We start from the raw sequence: 27,885 nt of genomic DNA, 5'->3' as shown, positions 1-27,885 counted from the left end.
TGATGAGTCAAAAAATTCCAAATGTAAGAGGAGGGCTCTCTCTGCTGGTCATATGGGATTATAGCCATTTACTTAACATGCAGAGTTTGTGATTTTTGGGTTGCCAGTTTCCAATCCTTGGATATTACTAGAAATTTTGAAAATTTGGTGATTTTCAGTTTTTCATACAAACTGAAACTGATTAAGTGTTCCTTTTTTGGTTGGAAGAAAAACTCTTGTTAAGGTAAATTATGTTTTTTAAAACCCACTGGATTACCACAAAATGCATTGCTACAAAGCTAGGGGAATACATGACAGATGGGATACAGGGCATTGAGACATCGGCTGAGCAGGTGATCAGGTTAAAGTCGTAACAGAGCATAAGTTTATCTTTAGTACCTGGAGAAAAGACAACTTAATGTGTTACAGCCCCTACACACCCACAGTCAGCCCACACAGGTGTTTCCATTTGCACTGTGTGATCAGACTGTGCCTGACTGACGGCTCTTTCACACTCTCTCTCACTTTACTGCACCTGGATGGAGGGGACTGTTTACACTGCTATTATAGGACTTTTTCATGGAGGATGTTTTGTCACGTCACAGTGGGAAAAGCACAGGTGTAAATAATAAAGCTAACGATGGCTGACTTTCAATTAGCTGGTATTGTGCATCTTAGACATTTGATTATGACAGAGTCATCGTAACAGAGCATGAGCATGGTGAGCAGGCCCTTGATTTCCTTTTAATTCCTAGAAACCATTCTGCAAATGAGTGTTTTTTCTTGATACATTTGTACTTTTACTTACCATTTTGAATGCAGGACTTTTACTTGTAAGACAGCACTGCTGCACTGTGGTTTTGCTACTATTACTTACATAAAAGATTAGATGGATAGATGCAGATATGAATCCTTCTTCCATCAATGATCATGTGTTTGAAGTAGGCCTACTGCACAATTTGATTCTCCTAACTTCTACTTGATCAGGCACCATCACAATGATTTCACCATACTGATATCCCTGATTGCCAGTAGATGTCAGCATAATTCTTTAGACAGACCTGAGACCGTGCAGTTTCTCCTGTCCACCTTGTCCCATCTCAAGTTTATCAAGCAGTCCCTTCTCTCAACTACTGATATCATTATTAAGACAGATGAAGCACATGTTGTAACTCGGTGGGCAGATCAGCCTGGCTGCTGGGTCTTATTTATAAAATGCATTTAAAGCCCCAAATTAAGCAAAAGTGCAAATGACTGAAACTAATACAGTGAGAAAAGTTTCTTCGCCCTCTTATATGTGCTTATAACAGTCTTGTTGTACTTCTGAGCTGAGGCGCCGGCCCGTGTTGTCCCCCACCTGTCCGGCGGAGGGTGTCCTCTCTGTCTCGGGATCAGTCCAGCCTGGTCCCGCGCGCTCCAGCCGTTGATCCCTCTCAGCTGACGTCAGGAGAAATGGCGGACCAGGATGGCAGCGACGCATCTCCTCCGGAGTCCCAAGGTGAGCTCCCACCGACAGAAAAGTTGACACTGACAAACTTTGTACATGTTCGCGCTGCTGAAGCTGTTAGGTGGTGCTCAGCGGAGGGTATTCAGTGGAGTGTGTCGGTGTTTGAACAATGGCGGTGAATTAGAGAGAGATTCAAGTCTGTGGGAGCCGGGTCGGTCACGGGAGCGGGATTAACTATCAGCCCGACTCACCCAGCCGGTTGCTCAGCGTTTATTACATACGACATGTTCTCTAAACTGTACTATTAATGTCAGTTTTACCGTCGTTGTGGTTGTTGAGAGACATTTTGAGCTCCTCCGGGCCTGGCAGACACCTGTTGCTGACATTTTGTCAACTTGTCCAAACACTCCCTCACTTGACGTGACAGGTGAATTCATGGAAATGGGCAGCTAGCTTCATAACGTGTCTCCAGGCTACAACTTTGCTATTAGGCTTTTACAGGTATTGTAAGACATTTTTTTTATTGTGTCCACAGTTTGGACAGGCTTGTTAATATCCCAGGGTTTTCTCCAGCACCGAATAACCGGACACCTGCGCTTCAAGCTGTAAAATCATGTGTCATCGTCATTTATTATGTTCACGTTAGCAGTGAAAATGGCCTCTCATAACTTCACTTCAGTGCGTTTTGTTTTTAAACTGATCTTCTCTTTGACTTGTCTGGCTGTCTTTCATTGTTAATATCAATATTTTATAGGGAAACCCACAAGCAAAATAAAGTGGTTGTGTGTTTTGGTGGTGTTTGAGCTGCTGTCAGTATAATAATTTGCTGTTCAGGCCAAAGCGTCGAAGCAATGGCCGCTTGTGGCCAGTGGTGTCGCCATCATGAAAGAAACAAGAATAATGTGCACCTTCTCTTACACTGTTTTTGTTTTCTTTTTGTTTTGTTTTTTTCCTGTGGTAGTGGGCAGTCAAAACAGGAGGGTTTAAAGCTAAAACGTTTTTTGTTTTTTTATTAAAACAAAGTTAAATGCAATAAAAAAGAAAACAACAATAACACTGCACTGTATGCTGTGATACAAGCGTCATCATCATTCACTAGCAACCCTAACACACGTATGTTTCAAGTTGACCCACCCAGCATCACTGAGCTTATCAGGTGGCTCGCACCTGTCTTATATCGTTTATTTGACAATGTTAGGTGCACAACACCTCCAGAGGTCTGAGCGATAAGCTCTGCTGGCCCAGAAGTATCCTGCTTATGATGTAACTTCACCTGCTTTATGCTGCAAGGAGCTCACAATTTCACAGCTTTGCTGTTTGCTGCTGTTCTTTCTCCTCTTTCTGTCCTTGCTGTCATCATCATCTTTCAGTTTTCCTATGAATGCCTCTTTATATTAGTCTAATATGACCCTGCTGCAAACCCCTGGCATCTGCTTTCTATGAACTGATGCTTTCAAGCTGTCCAATTCTGTTGCTACCTTAGTATTTATATACACCTTCCCTCCATGTGCATTATTTATCTCACATTCCCATGCTGCTTTGAGCTTTAAGACACACAAGCCATTGCACCTTTAACCACAGCAGTGAAGCTCACTCTGATGTTTGGATGATTGTCCAACAGGATTATCAGCTCTTCTTTCAAATCTGCCATTTTCCACTCACATAAAGTGCTTCTTATATCTTCTCTCACTCTGTGGCACAACCAGTTTTTATATCTCTTTTTATATCAGCTGACAAACTGATTTCTTACTGGTTGCTACTGCGAGACCCCTTGGAGCTTGGTCGTGTTACCAGGTGTGAATGTGTCTCAGTTTATTTTCATTCTCTTCCCTTCAGACAGGGTCTTTTATTTTCTTTTCTTATTATTTTTATTTATAATTTCCTTAAATGACTCTTGTTTGCATGATAGGAAACCTTTTACACGTCATCGTGTTTCTTGCTGCCAGATTTATTTGGCCTGAAGCCATCTTTCTTTTCTTCAGTTAAGCTGCCTGAGGTCTTGAGGTGCTCTCTGCTCATTGTAACACCAGTCACTGTAGTACTGTCCACACATGCCCTGACTGGCAGGAAGGACAGCTTTCACAGTACCACCGTTATCATATTATTTCCTAATCTGGATCCTGCCCTCTGATCATCTCATCCACATGCAGGTTGTAGGAATTTCGTGTGTATCTCTGTGATCAGCATCAGCTAGCCCTATTTGTATTACAGCCATTGTAGTTGTTTGTATTTTATACTGTGTCAAACCTCATGCCACTGAGGGCCCCAGCATAGTAAACACAGGTAAAACAAATACAAAGCAAACTGATTAGCACAAGTGAATAATGAAAATATGCTCTGGGCAAAAGCTTTTAGTTAATGTTTTTGCTGACACATCATGCTGTTGTGTACTGTGCAACAAGTGAAGTTTTGTATTTTATTTTGAAAACTTCCTCAGCTATTATAGCTAGGACTAAGTTCACAGCGCCTGTGCATTCAAAAGAAACACAGTCATTCCTTTTACTGTACGTGATGTGGACATATCATCTAAAACTGCTGTTTATCTTTAGAATTAAGAAGTAAAAATAAGCTTATATACTTGCTTTGCTAAATGTATCTGTTTATACAACAGTCAAAACATTTCTTCTGTTCTCATGTCTGTGTCTGTACACATACCCAGTAGGTGTGAGAAAGGTGTGTCGCCTGGCCTATCCAGTTTGAGTGTAGGGTTACAGCATTACTTTATCCTGCAGGGACAAAGATCAGATTGCTCTTTCATGAATACCAGTATGCGTATTTGTACAGCATGTGCTCCCAAAGGAGATGAAGCAGCAAGTCTTGTCCTGAAATTCTTTATCTAATATATATTTGAAGGTAGTATGAATTGAATTTGTTCTTTAGTAGATACTCTGAGAGATATTGTCTATATTTGGCTATTTGCTTTGCAAAAGTGGGCCGAAATGTAATTCCAGCTACAACCAGAAGTGCCTCAGATGTGGGTTTCCTAGGTGCCGATCAGTGGTTGTGCCTTTAATCATTTTGCCTCCTCACTTTTTTGATCCACACCGCCTTGTTGGCCTGGAGATTTCAAGCTGTCATGCAGGTTGTTTTAATCCCTGTGTATTTGCCTTGGTAGATATGAGATAATGGTTCTTCAGGCTGATGTTTGCCCTGTTATTGGACAGGCCTCCAATAACGTGGCCTGTAATAATTTAATAACTTTATTGCCCCATCAGTTCAGCTCAGCAGCTTTTCTTTCTTTTTACCCTTTTGTATCCTGTGCACATGCAGTGTCAATGTATGAAATGTAAGGGAAATATAAGTGTACTAATACTGCTCAGATATAAATATTGAGGAGCTGCATTTTTGTTACTTCTGTTTCCTGGTTCCTGTGAAGTACCAAGGGGACATGATTTCCATATTTGCTGAACAGCCGTGGTATGTCAAATAGCTGATGGCTCTTTAAGTAGAGAATGGGGCGGGGACAGACACCATGTGCTCTATGAACACACCCCTTCCTTAGAGACAGCTCCAGTACTGCATTGTTTGGTTAGGTGTGTACGTGGAGTGGTGTGCATGTGCATGTGTGTGTGCGTGCGTGAGTGTGTGTGTGCGCGCCTGTGTCTGTGTGTGTATGTGTATGTGTGTTACATTACAGTGTGCCTGTCCTCTGCTATCTCACTTCCACTGTCCCACTGCGTCATTGGTCCATGTGCTGCTGTTGTCAGAGAAACCCTTTACCGGTACCGGCTCACCTTCCACTGCTGGATTTGCACTGAATATTTTAACGGCCCTGCTACCCTCTGTTATCCATGTGTCTGTGGGTCAGTGTGTGTGTGTGTACTGTACTGTACAGCAAGTGCCTGTGTGATGTGATTCTTCTGACAAGTTTGCATTACAAAACAAGCCTAGCCAGAGAGAGGCTAGGAGGGGAAAGGGGGGCTGCAGTAGTGACAGCAGCAGCAGCAGCAGCAGCAGCAGCAGCATCTCTTGAGAAGTGAGGGAGTCAAGACGAGTGCAATTTTTCCAGCTCTCGACCGAGCCAGTCTCGTGGATTAAGTCTTCTTCTCTAAGCCAGACTACAGGAGCTCAGACTCTGTCGCACTCTCTGTCTCTTTCACTCTTTTTCTGTGGTGGGCACTGCCATCGTAGGCAGTGTGGTCTTTCACACCCTCAGTCATCATCACTGTGCTTTATTCTTTACTGTTCTTTAACCTTTTCCTGTCATCCACCACATTTCACAATTTCCTTCCGTCTCCTGCTCTTTTTATTCTGTCCTGCTCCTCCTCCACCTCTCTTCCTCTCTCTCTATTCTTTCTGCTGTCTCAGTTACAGAGCAGCAATGTGCACCCAGAGGAATTAGCTATTAGCATTAGCTGTTAACTGTCTACATCTTCACTGAGAGGAAGGCTTTCAGAGGTGACCCCATCCATCACCGTTGTCCACTCCTGACCCCCCCTCACCACCACCTACCCCTACAGGGTGGGATGGGATGGGGCTGGGTGAGCTAGCCAAGGGCTCAAGGGTTAGCAACAGGGCATGAGATGCCAGAAAGTAAAGGACGAGAACGAGGTGGAGGTGGGTGCTCGCGGGTTAAGCGGAAGCTGAGGAAGGAAGGTAGCCGTTCAGCCATCCCGGCACTCTTCACCATCACTGAGGAGGAGGAGGGGCAGAGACGGACAGATGCTTGCAGGAGGAAGAAAAGAGGTATGAGGATATAGGGAAACTGACAGGGGTGTAAAATGGAGAGCACAATGACTTAGCATGCTTTGGCACTTTGTGCTGTTTTAGCTTAATTTGAACCTGAATTGTGCATGTGTACGTGTGTGAGTGATCGAGGGCATTAATATCTGGGACAGAGAGACAACTGGGGCAGAGAGATGTTTAACCAGTCTCTGGAGAGTCATAGGAGTGGACAGTTTGAAAAAATGATCTTAACTTGTGGAGCATTAAAGGCAAATGTACATGTGTATTTCTAAGTAGGATAGGATAATAAGGCACTAATTGTGTGTGTGTGAGAGAGAGAGACAGACAGAGAGATTGTGTGTATATTTGTTTGTGTGTGTGTGCGCGTGCTGTTTGCTGTTTGCTCTTGCAGAAAAAGTCTTCTTAACCCATCAAGCTCAACCATTTGGAGATGGGTGGCTGACAAGTCTGATGAGAAAGCAGTGTGTGCGTGCGTGTGTGTTTGTGTGTGTGTGTAAACCAGCTGACAAGGCAAGACTGGGTCAACACAAGGGCAGCAGATGAGAGTGAAGGTGCAGTCCACTTCACATGTGCATGTGCTTGTAATGCATCAGTAAGCAGAGCAATCAGTCACCAGGACAGCATGTGTCTGCAATCACAGTAGGTATAAATGTACAAACCTTTAACAAATCTTTTATTCTGTTGGTTCAAGCCCTGTTAACAGGTCCGACCTTTGCTGTACAGACTGACCGAGGAAGGGTTTGCTCTTTGACAGATATTAGTTTTACCCAGCTCTAAGCAACCCTGACTCCATGGATCTAAATAATTTGGTTTATATGATATGAAAGAACAAAACAACACAAAAGGTTGTTCTGATTACAAAACTAAATGATTGCATTTACTTTCAGTGTAAGATATGATTCTTATACTAAGGGTTTTGCAGTTTCCTCATGGGGCAAGCATGTAACTCACTCAAACCATAAATAATAGAGGAGAATAGACAGAGAAAGGCAGGGGAAATGAAGAGATGATTTTAACTCTCGCTCTGAGCCTGATCTCAAAGTATCAGGTAACTGCTAAGTTGGTCAACACTAGAATTTTTAAAATGACCGATCATGCTGCGATATTGTCTTTCCTTTTAAAGATAGCAAGTGCAGGTATTATGCATGGAACTGGCTAAACAGTCAACAAGTATATACAGTATATATGCACTATGTAAGACTGTTATGTTAAGTTCAACCTCAGCATACATTTTGATTTATCAGGTATAGTGCAATCTTTGTTACTCATCAACATGCCAAAACAGTATGCATTCAGAGGTGCAAAAGCATAACTTGGTCTTCAGTGCTTGGGCGAATAAGTTTTGGACTTAGTAGTTTGGATGAGCAGAGATGGAAATCAGATGGAGTTTTGATTGACATTGATTGAGGAAAAGTGCTTTTTTGTTATTCTTAATCTGTGGGTTTGTCATCTCAAGTGGGTTTGTCAGTAGCGAGGGGGTTTTAATCTCCATCTTATTTTACATTGATTATGCCATTCTATCCCTGTTTTTATGATCATTCTGTCTTGTTGATTGTGAAGCATTTGATGCAGGTAATTCCTTCGTTGTAAAGCACTGTGACTGCATTTCTTGCATGAAATAAGCTATACAACTAAAGTTTCTTCTTCTTCTTATACCAAGTTGAATGCAACTCCAAATTAATATTAAAGTTGCTAAACAAAATTTTGATAAATATTACATTTCTTAAAACATCTTGTAGAAGAGAACATTGGGCACAGTAGTTTTTATTATTCATGGCCCTGTTGTCAAAAGGCATACTGAGTGACAGGGTGACTCTAGAACTACCCACTGTCATCTGACCTGCAATTGGTACCTGCCATGTGCAACAAATGCAGTAGCACCCTCTTCTCGTGTGCCTGTTGTCTAGACCTGACTGCCTGTCCTTGGGCTAGAAAGGAAGGCTCCCACCCCTGCCCCCTTTGCCTGCTTTTCTGTTGACTGGAGCTTAGCGTTTAGCTTAGCATTAGCAGCAGCTAATCCTCTCAGGCTGCAGGGGAGGCAGGAGCTGCACAGCGTGCTTGCCTGCTACCCACTGTCCCGGACAGCACAGCATTAATCGCTAACTCTGACCATTTAATCTGACTGCCAATGAATGCAGATAGATTGGGGGTGGGGAGCATGTTCACGCACGCACGCATGCATGTGCACACACACAAACACACACACACACACACACACACACACACACACACACACACACACACACACACACACACACCAGCACTGCGGGAGGGAGGGGCAGATTAAACAGTCACATTCTCTCCATGTCTCACTCTCTCTTTCATACACACATAAACACACACACTTATGGACAAAAGGATGGGGGTTGGAGAGTTGCCACAACTTGTCTCACACTCAGTCGGCTCTCAACGGCAGTGACACTGACCAGAGCTGACCCCTCTCGCTTTCTCCCTTCCTGCTTTCCCCTTTATTTTGGAAAAAAAAAAAGTTGAGTTTTGGGTGGTCCCTTTTTCAGTTGTTTGGAATTTCTCCTTTTGCTTTTGCCCTCGTCCCCCTCACTGCACGATGGACTTTGGATTCAAGCTTATCTTCCACTGTGTAGGATGTATTCAGGAAGTCAGCATGTTGATTCTGGCCCTCCGATCCGACTAGTCGGAGTGGGACGCCATCCAGGGGTTAAACAGGTCTCCTCCTGGCATTGACACCCCTGGAATCATGAACCAAAATCCAGGTAAAAACTTGTGATTTGATCCCAGGACTTCTGCATATTTTATTGATAAATCAGCACAGGTTGAACAAACTCCAAGGTAGGAAGTGAACACAAGTACAATGCAGCCTCTAAGGAACAGGACAGTCATTTTGGTTTCGTACTCCGGCACTTTGGATTTGAAATTAAACATGGCTACTTTATCCAGCTTTAAGTCAAGTGTATCCCACCCTATTTACACATTGACCTCAAGCATCAAAAGGGGTATGAGACCTACACTGTCAACCCAATATGGATTTGAAAACCCCAAACACTCTTAAAGCTGTTCTTACTTACATCCAGTGTGTTGAAAGTTTGCTAAGTTTCTTTTTCTCATTAGATGATTATGTGTGAGTAATTTGTGGCATAGCTTTCCCACATTGTGTTTGGGTAGGAAAATAGGGAGGAAGCTCATATGTAAGCATGGCAGAAGGTGCTGAGGGTCCTAGGAGGATAACTGGTGAACATTTATCACAGGGAGTTGGCACTACACTTCGAATAAAATTGTCTTTGGTGTGTTTGCATAGGCTGTTAAATGGCTGTCTAGGCAGAAGAGCAAACATTTGTGCTGCTATTTGAGGTTTGTTTGTTTAATGACCTCTACAACAGATGGACGAGGCTGTGAGAGACAGCAGGATGACACAACTGCACCAGGAACAAGTCCAGCACATTATATGTTAGAAAATTGCACATGACGGTGTATTTGGAGACTATGAATTATTTGTGTTAAAGTTTTTGAAAAGTTCAGTTGGACCCTCTTTGGCTGTGGCCAAAGAGTGTCAGAGGGTTTCATCCCCACTTCCCTCTGTCCTCTTGGGCAAGACACTGAACTCGAGGTTGCTCCTCAGCCACTGGGGATGCAACAGCCAGTGCATTCCTAATTGCTAGTTCCAAGCCCACATAAATTGGGAGGGTTGCTTCAGGAAGGATATCTGCCATGAAAAAACGCCTATGCCAAGTCAAATGTGCTGAGTTGGGCAGGGCCCCCTGTTTGCCAGTAAGATCAGATGATCTGCTGTAGCAGATGATCTGCTGTTGTGACCCCTCACGGGGAGGAAGCCGCAAGAAGCAGTTGTACACCCTTTTCATAGTGCAGCGGTCAAAGCAAGGTACCAGACATTGTTTTGGTCCTAAATCCACCATTTTGCCTGTATAAAAACATGTTGAAGGAAGGGATATAAAGGCAGATAAATTAGAGATGATGTCAAAAAATTAAGTTGTGTTGTCCTTTTCTAAGTGTGGGAGTAAACACTAATGTGATAAGTAAAAGTCCTGATGTGAAATGCGAGTACACAAATCCAGGATGGAGCTTCATTAAGCATGACTCTTAGATCAGTCCTCATCCAACTCTGCATTCAAGACATTCATTCATGTATACTTATTCTCTCTTTCTAAGGGTTAATTTATATTCTAGTCACTCACTCTTTAGGGTAATGTGTAGCCGAACTAAAAGTTTATGCTGCCCTGATCTGCACACAGCCTCATCTGCAACTCAAAGCCACAGGATGTCCCTTGACCTCATCTGACCTCTTTCATATGCCTTATTTACGCATGATGAACCAGTTCATTACTTTCTGTTTAAACTCTGGTAAACTCTGTCACAGACACTGGCATATGTAAAGCTATATCCAAAGACTTCTTTTTAAGTTCTGTCAAGGTGAGACTTGTCACTGCCACATCAGGCTTTGTTTTATTGAGTCTAAGTGGGAAACACTCTCAGGATGTGGAGAACAAAGCTGGAACGGCTTTAGGGTCATGAATGAAATGTCAGTTCATTTCAAATGAATATGGATGATAAATTGGTACAGGCAGCCAGATGAATGTTGTCGCAGTGTTTTGTAATTCACTATGTGTTCATGTCTGTTTATACTCCCGGCATCATCAATCTGCCACTTTCGAATCCAAAAATGATGACCATGGATGTGCATTTTTTTGTCTGAAACAGCCACGTGCTTCTCACAGGTCAATTGTTTTATTATACACACACACACCTCTGAGCTCATTCGACATCCATTAACTGAGAATATCATGTGTGTCATACTGTATGTACAAATGCTTGATAATGGGACATCTGGCTGTTTGCATTGGAAAATTACTAGACTAATGTGAATATGAGCCACATTGTATCTTACACACCTGCTGTACTATATTTGTGCTTTAATACACACACCTGTTTTTCCATTGCTATCCCTTTTTGTCAATCATATGTATGCTCCATTTTTCTTAAAGTATCATATCACTGCTTCCAAATTTCCCAAACAAATCATGTACAGCTGCTTTCTGTTGGAGTGGATATGTAGAGTATACGGATCAATTACTAATAATTTCACTGCTTGGTGCATGCATGCTTCCTGTTGTGATAACTGGTATTTGTTATGAATTCACTGTAAATGGAGAGTGCTTTTTTTTCTCCTTCCTCTTAACCAGTGTCTATTTGTCTCCGTCCCTCTTGTTCTGTTCTGTGTCTTTGTGTTTTTGCGCCAGACTTTTCAAAGAAAGGGATTGTTCCTTATTTGTGTGGTTCAGAGTGTTCCCAGCTCTTTTCAGTGAAGTGCTCCAGTTCAAGCTGTCAAATTCATGAAAGTGCTTCTGCCCTTAGTCTGTCACCACTGGCTTATTGTGTAGTGTCCTGGTCAGCTTGTCAGAAGGTACACTTCATCAGTCACTTAAAGTTGACTTGCACAAATGGAAAGAGCTCCTCATTTTGTACCAGAGTGTTTCTTTTTGATGCAGAGTTATGGTCATATGCCCTTTTGTGGAAGTTTTTTGATAAAGAGCCACTCTATGACGCAGAGTTGAATTACATCCTGTTTGCATTGTAATGGCTCTGAAAGCCATTTGCAAATTTCCAGCATAGTATTTGACTGCAGCACAATATACTCCTCTCTTTAGTGAGCTAATCTTTGTTTAAGGAAATGATTTTATGGGAAAGAGCACAGTAGACATATAGTAGACATTATTGTAACCTGGCCTTAACCATCCTTTCCTGTTATAACAATAGCCATTATAAAACCAGTTCCAAGCCTGGTGCACCTGAGGCAAGGTAAACCTGTTAATACTTGTTTGCACACCTCTGTAGATGTCCCATAGACTGTGACATGCAACACTCTTGCAGCTATGACCTCATGTCTTTTGTCCTTGTCTAGTGTAGTGTCTTTTGTGATTTACTGTTAAACATCTCAGTATGTTAGGGTGGGGATAGCATGCCTTTTTGTTGGGGGGGGGGGGGGGGGTTGCCCTTTTTTGGTTGCAGACACAAACTCCAGTCAAAAAACTGATCAGCACAGTCACAACATCACATACTCTGCATAACTGTGCAAACTCCATCTGCTGTGATGAGGGCCATGAAAGCATCTAAAAGTCAGGAAAAAGCTAGCAAGTGTACCTTAAGTTAAAACATACAGTTATATTTTTTTAGGAAGAGGAACAAAAAGGTTTGGACCATCCAAGGCTTTTATCTGTTGCTTTTTTATTCATTAGTAGGGATTTAGTTTAGTTATTATATGTATGGCACATATAGCATGCATTAATATATGTAGTATATTAATGTTTGATGCTCAGTGCAGTGGTTCTCTATCCTTTCTGTACTTGAAAGTATATTATCTAACATTTGTGCATTAGGATGTCTAAAAGACTGGTTAATATAAATATTACACACACTACTCTAATGAACTCTAGCAATGAATTAAGCAAAAAAAAAAGGAGGATTCAGTCAAAGTTTTGGTCGTTACATTTAAGTGCAAAGTGCACTTGAGCTTGTTCATCAAGCTGCAAGTCCACTGTAAATATGGAATCTGTACTTTGCTCCTCACTTCCATTGACATCATTAATTACCCGACTGAGCAAACATGACACTGAAGTGAAGAGATAAAGAAGTCAAGTAGTATGTAACATGGGGTGTACAGCTTGCTCATGTGTTGTAGCTTGTCAATTTAGTCTGGCTCACGGGATTGACTTGATTTAGTTTTAGGCTTTCTGGGACAGATTGTTCTCTGTGGAGACTTCACTCTCTCTCGCTCTTCACCACACTCATCTGCATATAGTCTACAATTCTTCAAGTCAGTGTCATTGTATGTACCAAAATGTAGTAATGTTTGCCACTCTAATACTGTTTGTCCTGGGATCCTTAACTAATTAAGCCAGCTTTTTATTTGGGACAGGCTTATCTGTTTCTGCATCAGGTCCAATGCTAAGCTCTGTGTCTGTGTCCAGGAGGCTGACCTGAAAGTGCTGAGTCACTCTGAGCCTGATAGTAGCATTAATCAATAGCCTAGTTCTGAGCTGAATGGAAACACTGCAACATTTGAGAATACAAGGAGCACAGAACATATTGTTTTAGCCCATTTTGTTTCTTATACAGCTACACTGCAGAGGCCCTAAATGTTGGCAGACTGTCAGGTTGAAGGTGGTTTACATTTTTGGCCAGCAGGTTCATGATCACTCTTTTTCATTCAAATACCTTGTCTTGTTCTTTTGTCTTTTGCATGCATTTCTCTTCCATGCACATAGACCTTACATTGCTATGTGTATCATACCAGAACAACCTTTTAGTATGAGTTGTTCCTGGCACCTCATAGGTCTAAGTTACAAAAAATAATATCTTAAGCCCTTGTAACATGGGGCAACACATGTGTAAGTGTGTATTTTCACGTGTGATCGTGTTAAAAGAAAAATAGGTAATGGCCAAAAAAATCAGCGAGCAATTCCTGTCATATTCATATAGCAGTTAGTTGTTCATATCAGTTGGAAGTAAGACATAGATGATGGAGATCTGAGTGTTCTGTATTTGAGAGAGCAAGTTGAATAGTAGTACTACTATTTTTATATTAGAAATGATGCATTAACATTAACTGGATGTACTAACTATGCAGTGTATTTTGGTAATTTTTTTTTTTTTTTTTTACATATTTGACTATAGTACACCAGTGGACGTATGAAGCATTGAGTACATGAGTGTGTTAAAAAACAGCTTGTTATGGGCTCAATACAGTACCTACCTGAGCTTCTCATGGAGGATAGAGTTTTACTCAGTTGTAAAACTCTGAAACTTTGTCAGTGATGGATCTTCCTAATGTACAATCCTACATCGTCTGTCTCTTGGTCTCTCTTTCTGCCTCTTGTTTTCCCTCTTGGACTCTCTTTCTCACAACAGTTTTTGGTTTTGACACTTGCCTGGTTCATGTTTCTTTCCAGCATCTTACTCGCAGTACAAATCGGAGGATGGCAGAGCGTCTTCAGCCACCCGGCCCAGCTCCGCGGGCTCCTTGCAGACCTACACTCCCACCGTGACCCCCACTCCCACCCCCACCCCAACTCGAACCACCACCAGCAGCAGCCCCAATAACAATGCTGCCAACAAAATAGGTAAGTCACACTGGCATACAGGGAAATATTTCTCTCATGTCAAAAGTTCTAATGAGACATAATAGAGGATTGGTTCTGTCTTCATCAGTCCCTCAACCCAGTTGTGGAGTAGTTTTCTCTGCTGTTTGTGTTACAGACTCTTTGGTCTTCAACAAGATTGACGAGAGACAGAGGCTAGCCCGTGAGCGCCGGGAGGAGCGTGAGAAACAGAATGGTGTGTATTCTTTCACTGTGTGTGTATGGGTAGGGGTGTGTGTGTGGATGGGTGTGTGCATGTGTGTGTGGATGGGTGTGACAGAGAGTACACTGTATGTCACTGTGTAGAAAGCTTTAAGTGCATCCCTGACTTTCCTTTTTGTCTTTCCCGCAACATATCATGACTGAACTTGGTTGGTAGCTGTGGTGAAGTGCCCCGACGTTTGTCTGGTTGTTACATAAAGTCTAGGCTGAAGCCAGACACCCCCCGTTACCATGGCATCAGTGTTACATAATGGGTCAGGCCATGGGACAGGGTTTAGGGAGGGTAATGTTTTGAATGTGTTTTTGTATCAGTGTGCGAGTGACATACTACAACAAATGGGTTTTAGGAAGTCACGGCCTGTTTATGTTTGTATGTTTTCATTGCTGAAGTGCGTTGTGTGTACATAGTGTTGTACAGTGGTCAAACCTCTGGCCCCAGCTGAGGGTCTAAGGGATTTGCTGTGTGTTGAGAGCTAAAGCCTAGTCACATGATCTACAGCTGACCCATCACACTACTGCTATAAGCCTGTGTGTGTCCATGTGGCATATGATTTTGTACACTTTTTTTGTGTGTCTTTGCAAATACATGTAAACACACTTATGCATGTGCATCAAGTCATTATTAACTATTTGTGTGTGTGTGTGTGTGTGTGTGTGTGTGTGTGTGTGTGTGTGTGTGTGTGTGTGTGTGTGTGTGTGTGTGTGTGTGTGTGTGTGTGTGTGTGTGTGTGTGCGCACACCATGCCTCAGCTGTGAAGGAGGCCCAGTGGCAGGCACGTGAGGAGCGAGCCAAGCAGCACTATGAGAAGCATCTGGAGGACAGGAAGAGACGGCTGGAGGACCAGAGGATAAAGGAGGACAAGAGACGGGCTGCTGTGGAGGAGAAACGACGGCAGAAACTAGAGGAAGACAAGGTCTGACACACACTGTCATGTACACATCATGATCTTTTCACAAACACACATGCACACACACCTCCATTACAACGACATAGTTCTCATCCTCATGAATAGGCTAATAAATATCTGTTTTTAGTGAACCATAGACACACTCTATGCCCCTTTCCTCTTTAGTCAGTTGGAATTACAACATTACTCAGCTCCTTCACACAGTTATTTCCAGTTTTTACTCATGCACCCTATCATAGACTTTAGGAAACATGGATGTGGTGTCTGTGTTACAATGTCACCGAATATTTCTGACAGAATGCTTTGAGGCTTTGCTTTTGGCTTGATTTCAAAAGTTAGAGAGGCTATAAAATACATGTCTTGTCAAAGAGTAAAAGTTGTGGTTGGAGGTGAAGTGAAAAGAGCACATCATAAAGGAAAAACTCCAGTATCTATGACTATTGCAGACCTGTAATAAGCCCATCCAGTTATTTCATTTGTGATGAGTTGAATTAACTGGATGGCCTACCTGCCTGTCGTCTGCAAGGTGAGGCAGATGTATTGCTAAAGCTATAGTGAGCTAGTCACACAAGAATGGCAAAGAAAATGGACACAAAACATCCCATACTAACATGCTAGTTTGACAGCAGTGAGTAAGCAGTGCTCTGTGTTTCAGTTCATTATGATACATGTGTGAAGATTCTCATTCATGGTACTTCTAATTGCTTCCAAAGGCAACTGGACTTGTTTTGTGTTTCTAGAAAAAATAATGTTAGGTGGTTTCTGACATATGAATGAGACGTGAGGTAGTTGGATACGGTTAGCGATGACAGTGATGTGCTGCACTTGTAGCACAGCACACACCCTGAAGACATGAGTGAGACACTGTACAGCGACAGACTCTCATTCAACAGCTAAGCCAGTAGCACAAAGCACACACCCACAGCACTGAGCAGTAACTGCCAGGCTGGGGAGCTGATTCAGACTGAATGATAGAAAGATACGTTTGTGGGAGCTTTTTAGCTTGGTCTTATATGATTGTGGCATTGATCAGAGTTGTTTGGCTGCTCCTCTCCACAACACTCTCTCATGGACTCATCCTCCAGCAGTCAGTGGCTTTAAAGGGCTGTATGATGGAAGAGGATGGATTTTTCTGCTGTGTACCTTCAAAATCTTGCTTAGTCTTGCTGATTTCTACAATGTTCCAAACTCCAACAAGTCTCACTGCTGCTTTCTTGATGGAAAAATTATCCTCAAAATTTACTACCAAGATACAGAAAGCTATAACCATAATTATAGCATCTTGTTGAGGAGAAAATACAACTAAATACTACATACATACATACATGAAATGCAGGGAAAAGAGAGAGAGGGACAGTTTCATGATGAACAAAGATCTCCGATGAGAACTGAACTGGTGATGTTTTTCCAGACATTCTGGGAATATTTTAGGAAGGTAAAACAGCCTTGAAAATGTCTTTGCTTCCTTGCTTGCAGCAGTAATTGCATGTTGGGGTGTTGTTTTTATTAATGCTGATTAGGTGACGATGTTGTCATTGTTGTGTTTTGTGACTGAAGGCTCGTCATGAGGCGGTGATGCTTCGGACGTTGGAGAGGAGCCAGAGAACCAGACAGAAGCCCAACCGGTGGTCTTGGGGAGGGGTTCTGCACACAAACACTCCCAGCACACCAGCCGGTACTTTGACACATCACACCCTTACATACACACAGTACCTGCAGAAATTCAACGCTCTCCCACAGTCATTGTACTATGTTGAAACGCACCGTCTTGCCCTACAGTCTCCCCATTGTTTTGAGAATTTGTCTTAGTATATTTTAGCCACTTTTCCTCCTGAAAGGATCAGTGCTTTCAGGTTAACTGAACGCTTCTGAAATCTCATCTTCCTGATGTCTGACAGTGTGTCGCTTGTGTGAATATGTCTGCCTGCCTCTGCGTGTCAGTATTGTTCTGCCATGTTTGTATTTGAACTTTTCAGATCCCCTGCCCTCTGTTGTTATTGCTGACTCACACCCTGCTCTGCCTCTCCCCCTCTCTCTCTCTCTCTCTCTCTCTCTCTCTCTCTCTCTCTCTCTTCCTCCCTCCCTCCCCCTTATTCTCAAACTCTCTCATTGTCTCTCTCTCTCTCTTACCCTCGCTCTGGGATCTCCCTCTGTCTCCTCTCTGCTCTTTGTTTCTCTGCCATTGTCCTTTCCCCTCCTGGTCCAGGTTTTGTCGAGTCGGCTTTCCTCTATCCACTCGACCTTGCTGGACTGGAGCACATGCAGAGTGCTTTCAGTCACTACCGCAGATACGGAATGACCTCCCAATGTGAATATTTTAGCACTGTGTCAGATAGCCAGCCAGTGTTAGACCGCTGGCTCTAGCACTGTAACTGTACAGCACTGTTTTAGCTCACTGGCATTAGTGTAAATGTAGGCCAATGTGAATGGCATGATTAGTCTTTGTTGTTTTATTTGCATGTAGCAATCCAGTTTGTAACTTGAACTTATATCCCAGGACACAGGATCACTCATTCAAACCATTTTAGCTTCTTTTTTAGATCATTTAAGACCCATACAACACTAATTCATTCTCCCCTTAGTAACAAGTTAGTTTTTCCATCTCTAACCATATTTAACCAAAGTAGACTAGAGTAACCCTTCAAACAGAGATTGCTGACTCCAGCTCTCTCTTACCTTCCCTGTCCCGTCTTTCTCTGTCTTTTCAGAATACCATGCATTTGCTTTTATCATATTTCTTCTTTGTTTCTAGATGCCGACAGGCGGTCACTGTCCACAATGAATTTATCCAAACACACAGATCCCATTATTACCAAGCGCCTCTCCTCCTCCTCTGCTACACTCCTACACTCACCAGACAGAGGTAATAAAAACGAACATTACACACAAACACCAGTATTATTCATGACACTTCACTTGTGATAGCCTTTCTGTGGCTGCATCGTATGTCATGTGTGTTTGGTGTAAGCTAGACTTTTGGCAGTCCAGCTGCTTGTTGTTTTCTTGTATTTACTGAATGACATTTTAGGGTACAGTGACATTCACATGGGAAAAAAAAAGAATAATACATCTAAAGAATAGTTCAACATTTCTTCGCTTTCTTGCCTAGAATTTGATGAGAAGGTTGGCACCACTCCCATGTCCATACGGTTAATATGAACCTACAGCTAGCAGACAGTTAGCTGGCTAACCAGGAAGTCACTGCCCCCAGTCAAGAAATAGTTCACCACATAACCCCCTTAAAACTAAAAGAAAAAATATTTTGTGCAGAGTAAACAAACTAAGATATGTCACAATTAGTGAGTTTTAGGGGTGCTGATAGGGTTTTGTTACCTTAGGACAGAACCAGGCTAGCTGCTGTACCCCCATTTTTGCAGTCTATATGCTAAACTAAGCTAACAGGCTGTCTGCTGTATCTTCATATTAAATGGACAGCTACAGTATGAGAGTGGTGTTGGTCTGCTCAACTAACTCAGAATCATTCTCAGTATATTCTTTGAAATATAAACTGTATATATTTTAAGTGCTACTTTAACAATTAGATCATGTATTCTCTGATGTTCATACGTTGCTGACAGGCTTACAGATGAGAACAACCTCCACCCCTGTCATTAGCAAAGCTCAGTCCAAATCCCGCCTACACCAGGGAAAGACTACCCAGCACAGAATCACAGGTGTTTTCTGGGAATTTTCTGCAGTTTGGTCCCTCATTATATGTTTCACACTAAGTTGCGAAGCAAAAAAGATCATGGGCTGGAAACTGTTGAGAAATTCAGAAAAGAAACTGTGATTACCCTGCATACTGTGTCACTTTAATTTAGAAAACGCTGGCCGTCCTTAAATAGTGACATATGTAGCAGTAAAATCCTTCTTCTACATGCATTTTTCTTGCCTATAAATGTATCAGTTTATGTAGCTTTGAACCTGGACATGACATTTATTTGACAACCAAATAAAGAATTTAGAAATCCCACAAGGAGTTGATGCAATCTGCAATATTTACAATATGATTATCAAATCCAGTGTCCACACTCAACTAATAGCTGTATATGTGCAAGCGTTTGCACTCCCGTGTGTTTCATCAGAGGGATCAAGATTTTTTTCCCCCCCTCTAGCGTGACCCCTTTCTCTAATCCTCTGTAGGATAATCTTTTTGTTTTTGTGGGAACACTGTATGCTGTTTTTATCCCAGCTGAAAAATCAACACCTACATTTCAACTATCAGAGACATACCTGTAACAGTTGACATAACATGTAGTCATGTGCCAAGTTTTATGCTGCCAAGACAAACTCTAAATGCACACAAACTCCAAAGGTGTGTGTCACACTTTTACTGAGTGTAACACGACCTCTGAAACCATTCATTGCTTGAGTACAAAGTAGCGTAGATTAGAGACACAAACTCCTCTGCACAGTTTCCAACTCAGTTGTATCTTTGCTGGTCACTCTGAAATCTGCAACCTTGTAATCTGCTTCATCATCAGAGTGAGCAATGCTGCATGTTTTGCCTGAGAACCTGTCCTTTGTCTCTTTTACATGTCAAATCAAATCTTCATGAAGATCAATTAATTGTTGCGTTTACTTCTGGTTAATAAATTAATAAAGCCAGAATCCCTGCACAGGTACTAAGGACCCTGCATGGTCAAGTATTTTAACTTGTTTGCGTAAAAGCTTTCAGCACTATTTCAGAATTATTTGCCAGATTAATTCCTAGATTTCTTGAAGCAGGGTTAGATAAAGACCATTTTCTTCAAATACAGATGCAGTATGTCCTTTGTTCTGTATATTTGAAAGCTGTCCTCCCTGTGTTTGCTCTTGGTTTGCGCTTCACTCCAAGCTGTTTGCTTTCTTTCATAATCAACAAACTTGTGCATGCAGGTGTAAGTGTAACATTGCCTTTGCATGGTTACCACTTTACTTTAGCTCTTGCCTACACTGCTCTGCAGTATGAGGAAAGGAGTGGGTAACAAATACTGTAATTATGCATAATTTCTAATCTGCTTTGACTGATTGCTTAGGCTAATCAGTAGGCAGTTAATAGTTTTAATTGTTATCAAACCTCAAATGTTACGTGTGTGTGTGTGTGTGTGTGTGTGTGTGTGTGTGTGTGTGTGTGTGTGTGTGTGTGTGTGTGTGTGTGTGTGTGTGTGTGTGTGTGTGTGTGTGTGTGTGTGTGTGTGTGTGTGTGTGTGTGTGTGTGTGTGTGTGTGTTGTGTGTGTGTACGCTCAGGCCTGCGCCGTCTTCCATTGACGCCATGGGAGAGCAATGTGGTGAACCGCCTGCAGCAGCCAACACACTCCTACTTGGCTCGTAGCCGCAGTGCCATGAGTCTGTCTGGAGAGCAAACAGGTAATATACACACATCCCATATGAAAGACCCCTCCTGGTTCCTGTGGTCAGTACCGAGTGGAAAAAAGAAAGGCTGTGCACGAGTGCACACAAAACCAGGAATCACAGCTCATAGTATTGCTAGTATTTATGCTTTTTATATTTTGGTCTCTTGACCAGAACAGTTTCGGATGTTAATCAGACTTAAAGCATTACACCGTCTGAAACTTCCTTCACCAGCCTGTATCAGGCACTCAAAGCTCACACACGCACGCACGCGCTCACGCACACGCTCACACACACGCACACACACACACACACACACACACACACGCACACGCACACGCACACACACACACACACACACACACACACACGTATAAACAAGTTAGCTGTTCAGGAAGTGTTCCCCTATTGATATCATTCCCTATTTCCCTCTGTTGTTACCAACCAGCAATACAATGGCTTTAGATAGTTTGTATGTGTGTGTGTGTGTGTGTGTGTGTGTGTGTGTGTGTGTGTGTGTGTGTGTGTCTTTGTGTGTGTAGGCGCACACATTAGACTAATTTGTGTATTTCTACCATTTCCATTTCTTAAAGGTTTGTTTTTCCTTGTTCTTCCTATCAAATACACAAAAACTCACTCACATTAACTGTCACACAACACAGTGTTTTGTTTTGTTTTGTTTTTTTTGCTTTCTCTGCTCTGCATACTTTTATACCTTCATTATTGTCTGCAGTGTGTGAAGGTGTTTTGTGCATTTTGCTGCATGGTCACTTGGTCTCTGTGGTGTCGGTGTGTAATACTTTCATAATTCATAGTTTATTCTAACTGAATGACAGAGTCTAACAAAGTAGAGAAGCTTCCAACACTGGGACATTTTTAGAGGAGGGTTTGCCAAACCGCTGCTGGCTAGATGCCTTAAAGTGTAATAGCACAAAGCGAATGCAACCTTTTCCATGTTTACTGTATTCCATAATCAGCCGTACTTAATCCTTCTCCTAAAAGCATGACACAGTTTCTTTGATGTAAAATTCCCAAGTGATGGTTGCAGTATATTACTGTAGCAGTTGTGCTTCCAGTCAGTAGTACTAATGCCTTCTTTCTCTTCTTCTCTGTTTCTACCATCTCCGCTGGTCCTCCCAAACTCATGCCTTCCATTGATTAATCATCTGACAATCCTTCTCATTCCTTCCTCTCCTTCCTGGTCTCTCGCTCTCCTTGCTGCTGTTTATCAAACACTCGCTGATGTTCCATAAATCTTCACGCTGCCCTGATCCATACCTTCCTCAAAACGCTCCGCACTACATCACCATAGCCATACCTGTGTGTCCTCGCTCAGTGTCCTGCCACCCCATGGGCTCCATGTCCTTTAAGGCCCTGCAGGCCCAGCCACTTCCTCACTGCCGCAGCCATGACAGGAGCCTCAGCAGGGAGACGGCCTCGTCTTCCTCCAAGACTGTCCGCAGGAGGACTACTGGCACCACACAGGTGAGTCATCAGCATGCAAATGCGTTTGACTGAATATCTGGAGAACATAATAATATTTTTCTTGTTTTTTTCATACTATAGTCTAATGTATTTACTTTGATATTTCTGATCTACATGATGACAGATTTCCTGTCTCTGTGAGTCTGCACGTACACATCAGTGGTGCATTTTTCTGTCATTGTTTGGTGTTTTACTGGGCTCACACTCTTAAGTGATTCACTGCTCTTTTGCTCCTCTTCCTTTCCTTCATCTTTTTCATGTTGATGATGTCCCAGATCAGTCAGCCATAATATGTCAGAGTGTCTCTGGCTCTGTTCCTCACACATACACACACCACATTGTTCCCCTCTGTCCATCTGTCTGTTGCCATGTCACAGCTTATACCATTAAGGTCTTAGAAGGATGGCATCTTCTGTACTTTATATTCCACACAGTGACCCAGAGACACATGCATAGAGCTTAGATGCATGTACGCAAACTCATCGTAATCTAGAACCAATCCAACATGCCAGTGCCATAATGTTTAGATACTGTGCACTGTAGTTTAGTGTCAACAGGAGTGAGGGTTTAGTGCAATGCATGTAGAACCACACTAATTTCTACACCCAGGAGATGATAAATGCCTTGTGACTTTGTCTGAGTAAGAAGAGATTAATTCAGTTTGGCAACAGTTACAATGGTTTATTTATTTTTCCTTTTGTTATGTTGGTGTCATGGCTTGATGCCAAAGGTTATGGCACGGCCAAAGGAAGGCTGTCTGAGTCTAATCCTGTTACTGATCATCTTCTGCTGCTGTCAGTAGGGAACCTGAGTCTGGGCACCTTCTGTACCACCTAAGTACTTTCTGTGTTGCTAAGGACACTTCCAAGAAGAGTTGTTATATTATTATGTTAAATAATTTACTGGGTCCTGAATGGGTGGGAAAAAAAATCTTGCCCATTTTGAATGATTTTCCCTCCATTTCCTGCACAAATAGCACAAGGACCGTGACAATGTCAGGAAGTCATGGAGCAACCTGTCACTCCCATTGGCTCCCATTCTGACTTTGCCCCCCAACAAGCGTTCCTCTTCCCCAGGCAAGAAGAACAGCAAAGTGGCAGCACCCTCTCCTGGCAGGTAGGAGAACACACCCTTGACTGCTGACAACATGCTGACAACATGAGTTACATAGGCAGATTTGTGACAGATTGGAGGTCTGGATTGTTGGGAACAGGAAGTGGGTGTAATAGTTTTGTAAGGTTTGCTATGAGGGTTACTTGTTTTCATGCGATTCTCATTTAAAGGCTGTCCAAACAGTAATAACTAGTCGAACACATTTGCTCTAATTTTGACCAGTGCTGTGTGGCCAAATGCTGCTTTCCTTTTTGCACACAGGCCTCCACAAAAGCCAGTAGGACGGCCCCCGACCCCCAAGCTGCTTAAGTCTCCAGGGGCAGAGGACCCTGGAAACCTTCGTCCTTTCAGGATCACACCTGAGAGCCCCCAACCCACCAGAGCCCAAGAAGAGGAGGAGGAAGAGCAGGTCCTCAGTCCTCCTCAGCCTCGACCTCAGCCACTGGGACAGAACAAGCCCAGCAGCGAGCTGACACCACCAGCAGCAGCCAGCGGTCAGTTACCACTGACCTAAGCGCTATTATCATACTTCTTAATAATTAACTAATTTATAGTTTGATAGTGAATTGTGGGAACAAAGCTGAGCTTTCTAGCTCATTACTGATTTTCATCTTCTAATATTTACTGGTTGACATGCTGAACTTCACCTTTAGCTGGAAATGATGTACAGCTTTTTCATAATGTGTACTAGATGATCTGCTCATAACTTTAGTTGTGATGTTTTCTAGAGAGCATAAGCAGTCCTCCTGCCCCCAAGCCCTCAGCAGGCACCACAGATCCAGAGGAGGCGAGCCGTATCCTGGCTGAGAATCGTCGGCTGGCCCGGGAGCAGAGAGAGAGAGCGGAAGAGGAGCGCAAGCAACAGGAGGAGCGGGCGAAGTACGCTGACCGTGCTGCATTTAAATATATGTGTGATCTGAGAGAGAATGCAAGGAGATGTATAATACTGAATTTATGTGTATCTGCATCCCTGACTGTACAGGTTAGCGAAGGAGGAGATGGCTCGCCGTAAGGCCGAGGAGCGAGCAAAGAGAGAGGAGGAGGCGCAGCGTCTTGCGGAGGAGAGGAGAATGAAGGAGGAGGAAGAGAGAAAGGAGGAGGAAGAGAGACTTCAGAAAGAAAGAGAGGAGGCAGAGAGACTCCAGAAACAGGTCAGAGAGTGTGCTAGTGAACTTAGCAGACCCACACAAGAAGTCAGTCGATTTTACACTAAAGTAAAACTGTGTGTGTGTGTGTGTGTGTGTGTGTGTGTGTGTGTGTGTGTGTGTGTGTGTGTGTGTGTGTGTGTGTGTGTGTGTGTGTGTGTGTTAGAAAGAGGAGGAAGAGTCTCGACAGAGAGAGGAGGCCGAGCGACTGAGGCAGGAGAGAGAGAAACACTTCCAGAAAGAGGAGGCCGAACGCCTGGAGAGAAAAAAGGTGACGCATGTTCACACACATATAATATTTCAGAATATTCCTCACACACAGCGCACATAAAACCCATTTTTTCCCACCAGCGTCTGGAGGAGATCATGAAAAGAACAAGACGTTCAGACACAGCAGAGAAGGTAAGGGCTTAAAAGAAATGTATCTGACTACCTGAAAAATGTATGTCGCTCGTAAGTGTTCATTCTATTTTTGTACTTTGTCATCTCTAGAAAGTTGTTCCTAACAGGAATGGAGACAGCGCAGGTGATTTATCTTTTTCTCTAACCATACCTGTGCATTATTTTAAAATAAACACACTGTAGTCATTCATGATGCTGTTTTCTCTCATCATCAGCTGCTCCTAGTCCATCTGCAGTGACTGCATCACCGACACACAGTAGCAACGGCAATAGTCGCCAACCTGACCCAACCCCCAGCACCACAGCACTGAGCCATCCTGACCAGAGGTAAAGATCATGCAAATCGTCACACGGATATTATCCATGACGGTTGTGAGGGTATAAATTCTCCTGTCCATCCTGTGTTTTTCCAGGGAGAACGGGGAGTTTGAAGAGGAGATTGTACTGCCTTCACATTCCAGGTTGTCTCCTCCTGAGGGAGAGGAGCAGCAGCAGCATGAGGAGGAGGGGAGAGTTCCTGTCCTAGCCTTCAGGGAGAACGGTCTCCTAAAGCCTCTCAGCGGAATAGAGGACATATCAGCCCAGCAGGGACCAGGTCAGTAAGCCTATACCCCAGCCTATGCCTTTAGCACATGTAATCCAGAGGCACAATGGATCTATGCACTTGTCAGATGACAACTGCAAGCTTATGTCCTGTTTTCTCAAAGTGTGCAGCTTCACTTTTGTTTAATCCTCGTATCTCCTGCTTTTCATCCATCCTCTCCTCTTGTTCTGAGCTTCAGCTTGTCAGCTGCATTTAAGTTTACATTCAAGACATTTGGCAGATGGTTTTATCAAGAGCAACCTAAAGGGAAGACAAGCCAAGCAACTATTTATAAGATAGAGACTTTACAGATCGTTTTTAAAGAGGTGCCGTTGCTACTGTTTTTTTTTTTAGTGTCCATTAGACTTTGTAATTGACGTTTTTCTTTGTTGCCCTTGGTTTTTAGATGTTGCCTGATGTCCCATTAGACCGAGATTCCACGCTCAGAGAGAGTGAGACGGTCAGAGAGACGTAACATAGAGCTGTTCAAAGGAAGGACTCGTAGCATCAAAGCCAAGACCCTTCCAGAGGTATACTTTGCCACCTTCCCATGACAGAGGAGCACGGCAGCCATTTCCCAAAGATCTCCCAAAAGCATCTCCAGAGAGAAGTTCCTTGTCCCTCAAACTCTCTGGTGAACAGATCCAGCTCTCTGTCTCAGCCATTGTGTTCTGTGTACAGTCCCAACTACCCCTCATTCTGAAGCGAATGTCCTGAATCACAGGAGGGCATCAAACGCCTGTTCCATCTTATCACTCTCTTGTTGTGTGTGTGTGTGTGTGTGTGTGTGTGTGTGTGTGTGTGTGTGTGTGTGTGTGTGTGTGTGTGTGTGTGTGTGATTGAATGAGAGACTTATAATAATGTAAACAGAGATCAGCTGTAAAGTCATGATACTTGAAGAGTTTTTTCTGTCACTGTAGAACACACTGTAATCAGGCAGACTGACAGAATCAGTGGCGTTATAACTGGAACTCACAACAGGCTCCGAGTTACAAGACTTCATGAACGCACTTGCTCTCTTTAACTGGAACCTCAAAATTCTCATGTTTCAACATTTCTACTGAAGTGTTACAGGAGAGATTGGATGTAGGTGTGACATCAGTGGATGAAGTTGTATTAAGACTACAGGAAAGTGTCATGTCATGTATTATATTTTTGCTGTGTCTACAGTGTTTGAGACTAGAGGTTATTATTGGGGTGAAGCAGGGGCGTTGGAGCATCATGGAGTTTAAGTTAAATAATGAGAAAATGAAAATACTGTTCTCTCAGACGTCTGAGAATTAGGGTGTAAACTACTGATTTTTTTTGTTAGTTTTATTTAATTGCTGTACAGATAAAATGTGATTCTTTGTTTCGCCCTTTCCCTGTCTTCAGTTTCTGTTCGAATTGAGATATAAAAAAAAAATCTGCTTTGATGTCAAGTCCAGCCCTGTCCTTTAATTTGTTTACCCCATCAACGCTGCATCCAACATCTTGTTATGCTGTCTTAACTTGGTGAGCAGTGTCGGACTCCGCTGTAGCTCAGCCGCCTTGTGTTGGAGGTTAACCTTTGTTTTGGCCAAAGGATAAAATGGATTAAAATCATTTTCTGCTTGTGATGTTAATTCTGAAATAATCTGATTCATTTGATCTTTTTGATGAAGGATATGAGAAGACTTGCTGCTAATCTTGATGTTCCTTTGCCTTACCGCATCATAGGAAGAATGAGGTGACCTACTCACTAAAATGAAGCATTCCCAGTATGAGCTTTGGCATTCTGGCCACGTGCCCGAAATCTCCAGTGGCTTCCTTTTCTTGATTTATGATTAAAAAAAAAAAAAAAAAACTTTGAAAGATGATGATGAAATGTTGTCAGTCGTTTCTATCATCATGAGCTACTGTATAATGTCAAGCGATTGGTCCTTCGTACAGCTTTTCGTGACAGAAAGACAGAAGAGGGATTCAAGCGAAACGCATTTTTTTCACTGATCTCCCAACAATGCAACTCTCTTAGCGCCTGAAACCTTCACTTAGTTCCCTCTTTGTTCAAATTTTGCTGTAGCACCAAAATGGAAGGAAACTTCAGAAAGATTGCTCATGTCCTGGTTATGAAGTGCTGGGCCCTGCCAGAAGTACATAGCATGCTGTTATCCACGGGGTAACTTGACTTGGCTTGCAAATAACTTGCTTTAACAGAAGCAAAATTTGCTGTAAATTATATTATAAATACATATCCTATAAATTATGTTTAAAAGTAGATATATTTTACTAAGACTGACCACAAGGCTTTGAAAACTAACAGGCCGTTTACTTCATGAGAGGGCCTGTGGGAAGACATCTTTGAACCACTGTAAAACTGATATCACTGCACAACTGTCGCAGCCGTACTGTTTGGCAAGTAAATAAAACTTTTTGAATTGATTACCTATTCACTGATGTGGTATTGCAATGATTTTGTCCTTTTTTGATCCA

At 42.7% G+C, this 27,885-nt stretch overlaps 1 protein-coding gene across 9 annotated transcripts in view; it reads left to right on the top strand.

Moving 5' to 3' along the window:
• Window positions 1–1,410: 1,410 nt before the first annotated feature.
• The window catches only part of map7b (microtubule-associated protein 7b), a 71,184-nt gene continuing 44,709 nt past the window's right edge, over window positions 1,411–27,885 (top strand). Inside the window, exons 1-20 of one of the 9 annotated variants that reach the window (XM_070987682.1) lie at window positions 1,420–1,477; window positions 14,053–14,223; window positions 14,360–14,437; window positions 15,214–15,377; window positions 16,929–17,046; window positions 17,578–17,679; window positions 18,124–18,234; window positions 18,950–19,045; window positions 20,602–20,721; window positions 22,019–22,191; window positions 23,168–23,307; window positions 23,566–23,798; window positions 24,033–24,183; window positions 24,287–24,455; window positions 24,616–24,720; window positions 24,801–24,851; window positions 24,942–24,975; window positions 25,067–25,178; window positions 25,265–25,446; window positions 25,841–27,456. In XM_070987682.1, the coding sequence (XP_070843783.1) occupies window positions 1,432–1,477; window positions 14,053–14,223; window positions 14,360–14,437; window positions 15,214–15,377; window positions 16,929–17,046; window positions 17,578–17,679; window positions 18,124–18,234; window positions 18,950–19,045; window positions 20,602–20,721; window positions 22,019–22,191; window positions 23,168–23,307; window positions 23,566–23,798; window positions 24,033–24,183; window positions 24,287–24,455; window positions 24,616–24,720; window positions 24,801–24,851; window positions 24,942–24,975; window positions 25,067–25,178; window positions 25,265–25,446; window positions 25,841–25,851 (2,367 nt within the window). In that variant the 5' untranslated portion in view covers window positions 1,420–1,431 and the 3' untranslated portion in view covers window positions 25,852–27,456. Of the gene's footprint in view, window positions 1,478–5,899; window positions 6,113–8,538; window positions 8,845–14,052; window positions 14,224–14,359; window positions 14,438–15,213; window positions 15,378–16,928; window positions 17,047–17,577; window positions 17,680–18,123; window positions 18,235–18,949; window positions 19,046–20,601; window positions 20,722–22,018; window positions 22,192–23,167; window positions 23,308–23,565; window positions 23,799–24,032; window positions 24,184–24,286; window positions 24,456–24,615; window positions 24,721–24,800; window positions 24,852–24,941; window positions 24,976–25,066; window positions 25,179–25,264; window positions 25,447–25,840; window positions 27,457–27,885 lie in introns of those variants that run through there. The other 8 variants (XM_070987679.1, XR_011603352.1, XM_070987678.1 and 5 more) reach the window with 8 other exon arrangements.

The sequence above is a fragment of the Chaetodon trifascialis genome, chromosome 19 (assembly GCF_039877785.1).
Source record: "Chaetodon trifascialis isolate fChaTrf1 chromosome 19, fChaTrf1.hap1, whole genome shotgun sequence".
NCBI lineage: Eukaryota > Metazoa > Chordata > Actinopteri > Chaetodontiformes > Chaetodontidae > Chaetodon > Chaetodon trifascialis.
Note: the sequence above shows the minus strand (reverse complement) of the source record. Positions and strands in the feature narration are given on the sequence as shown.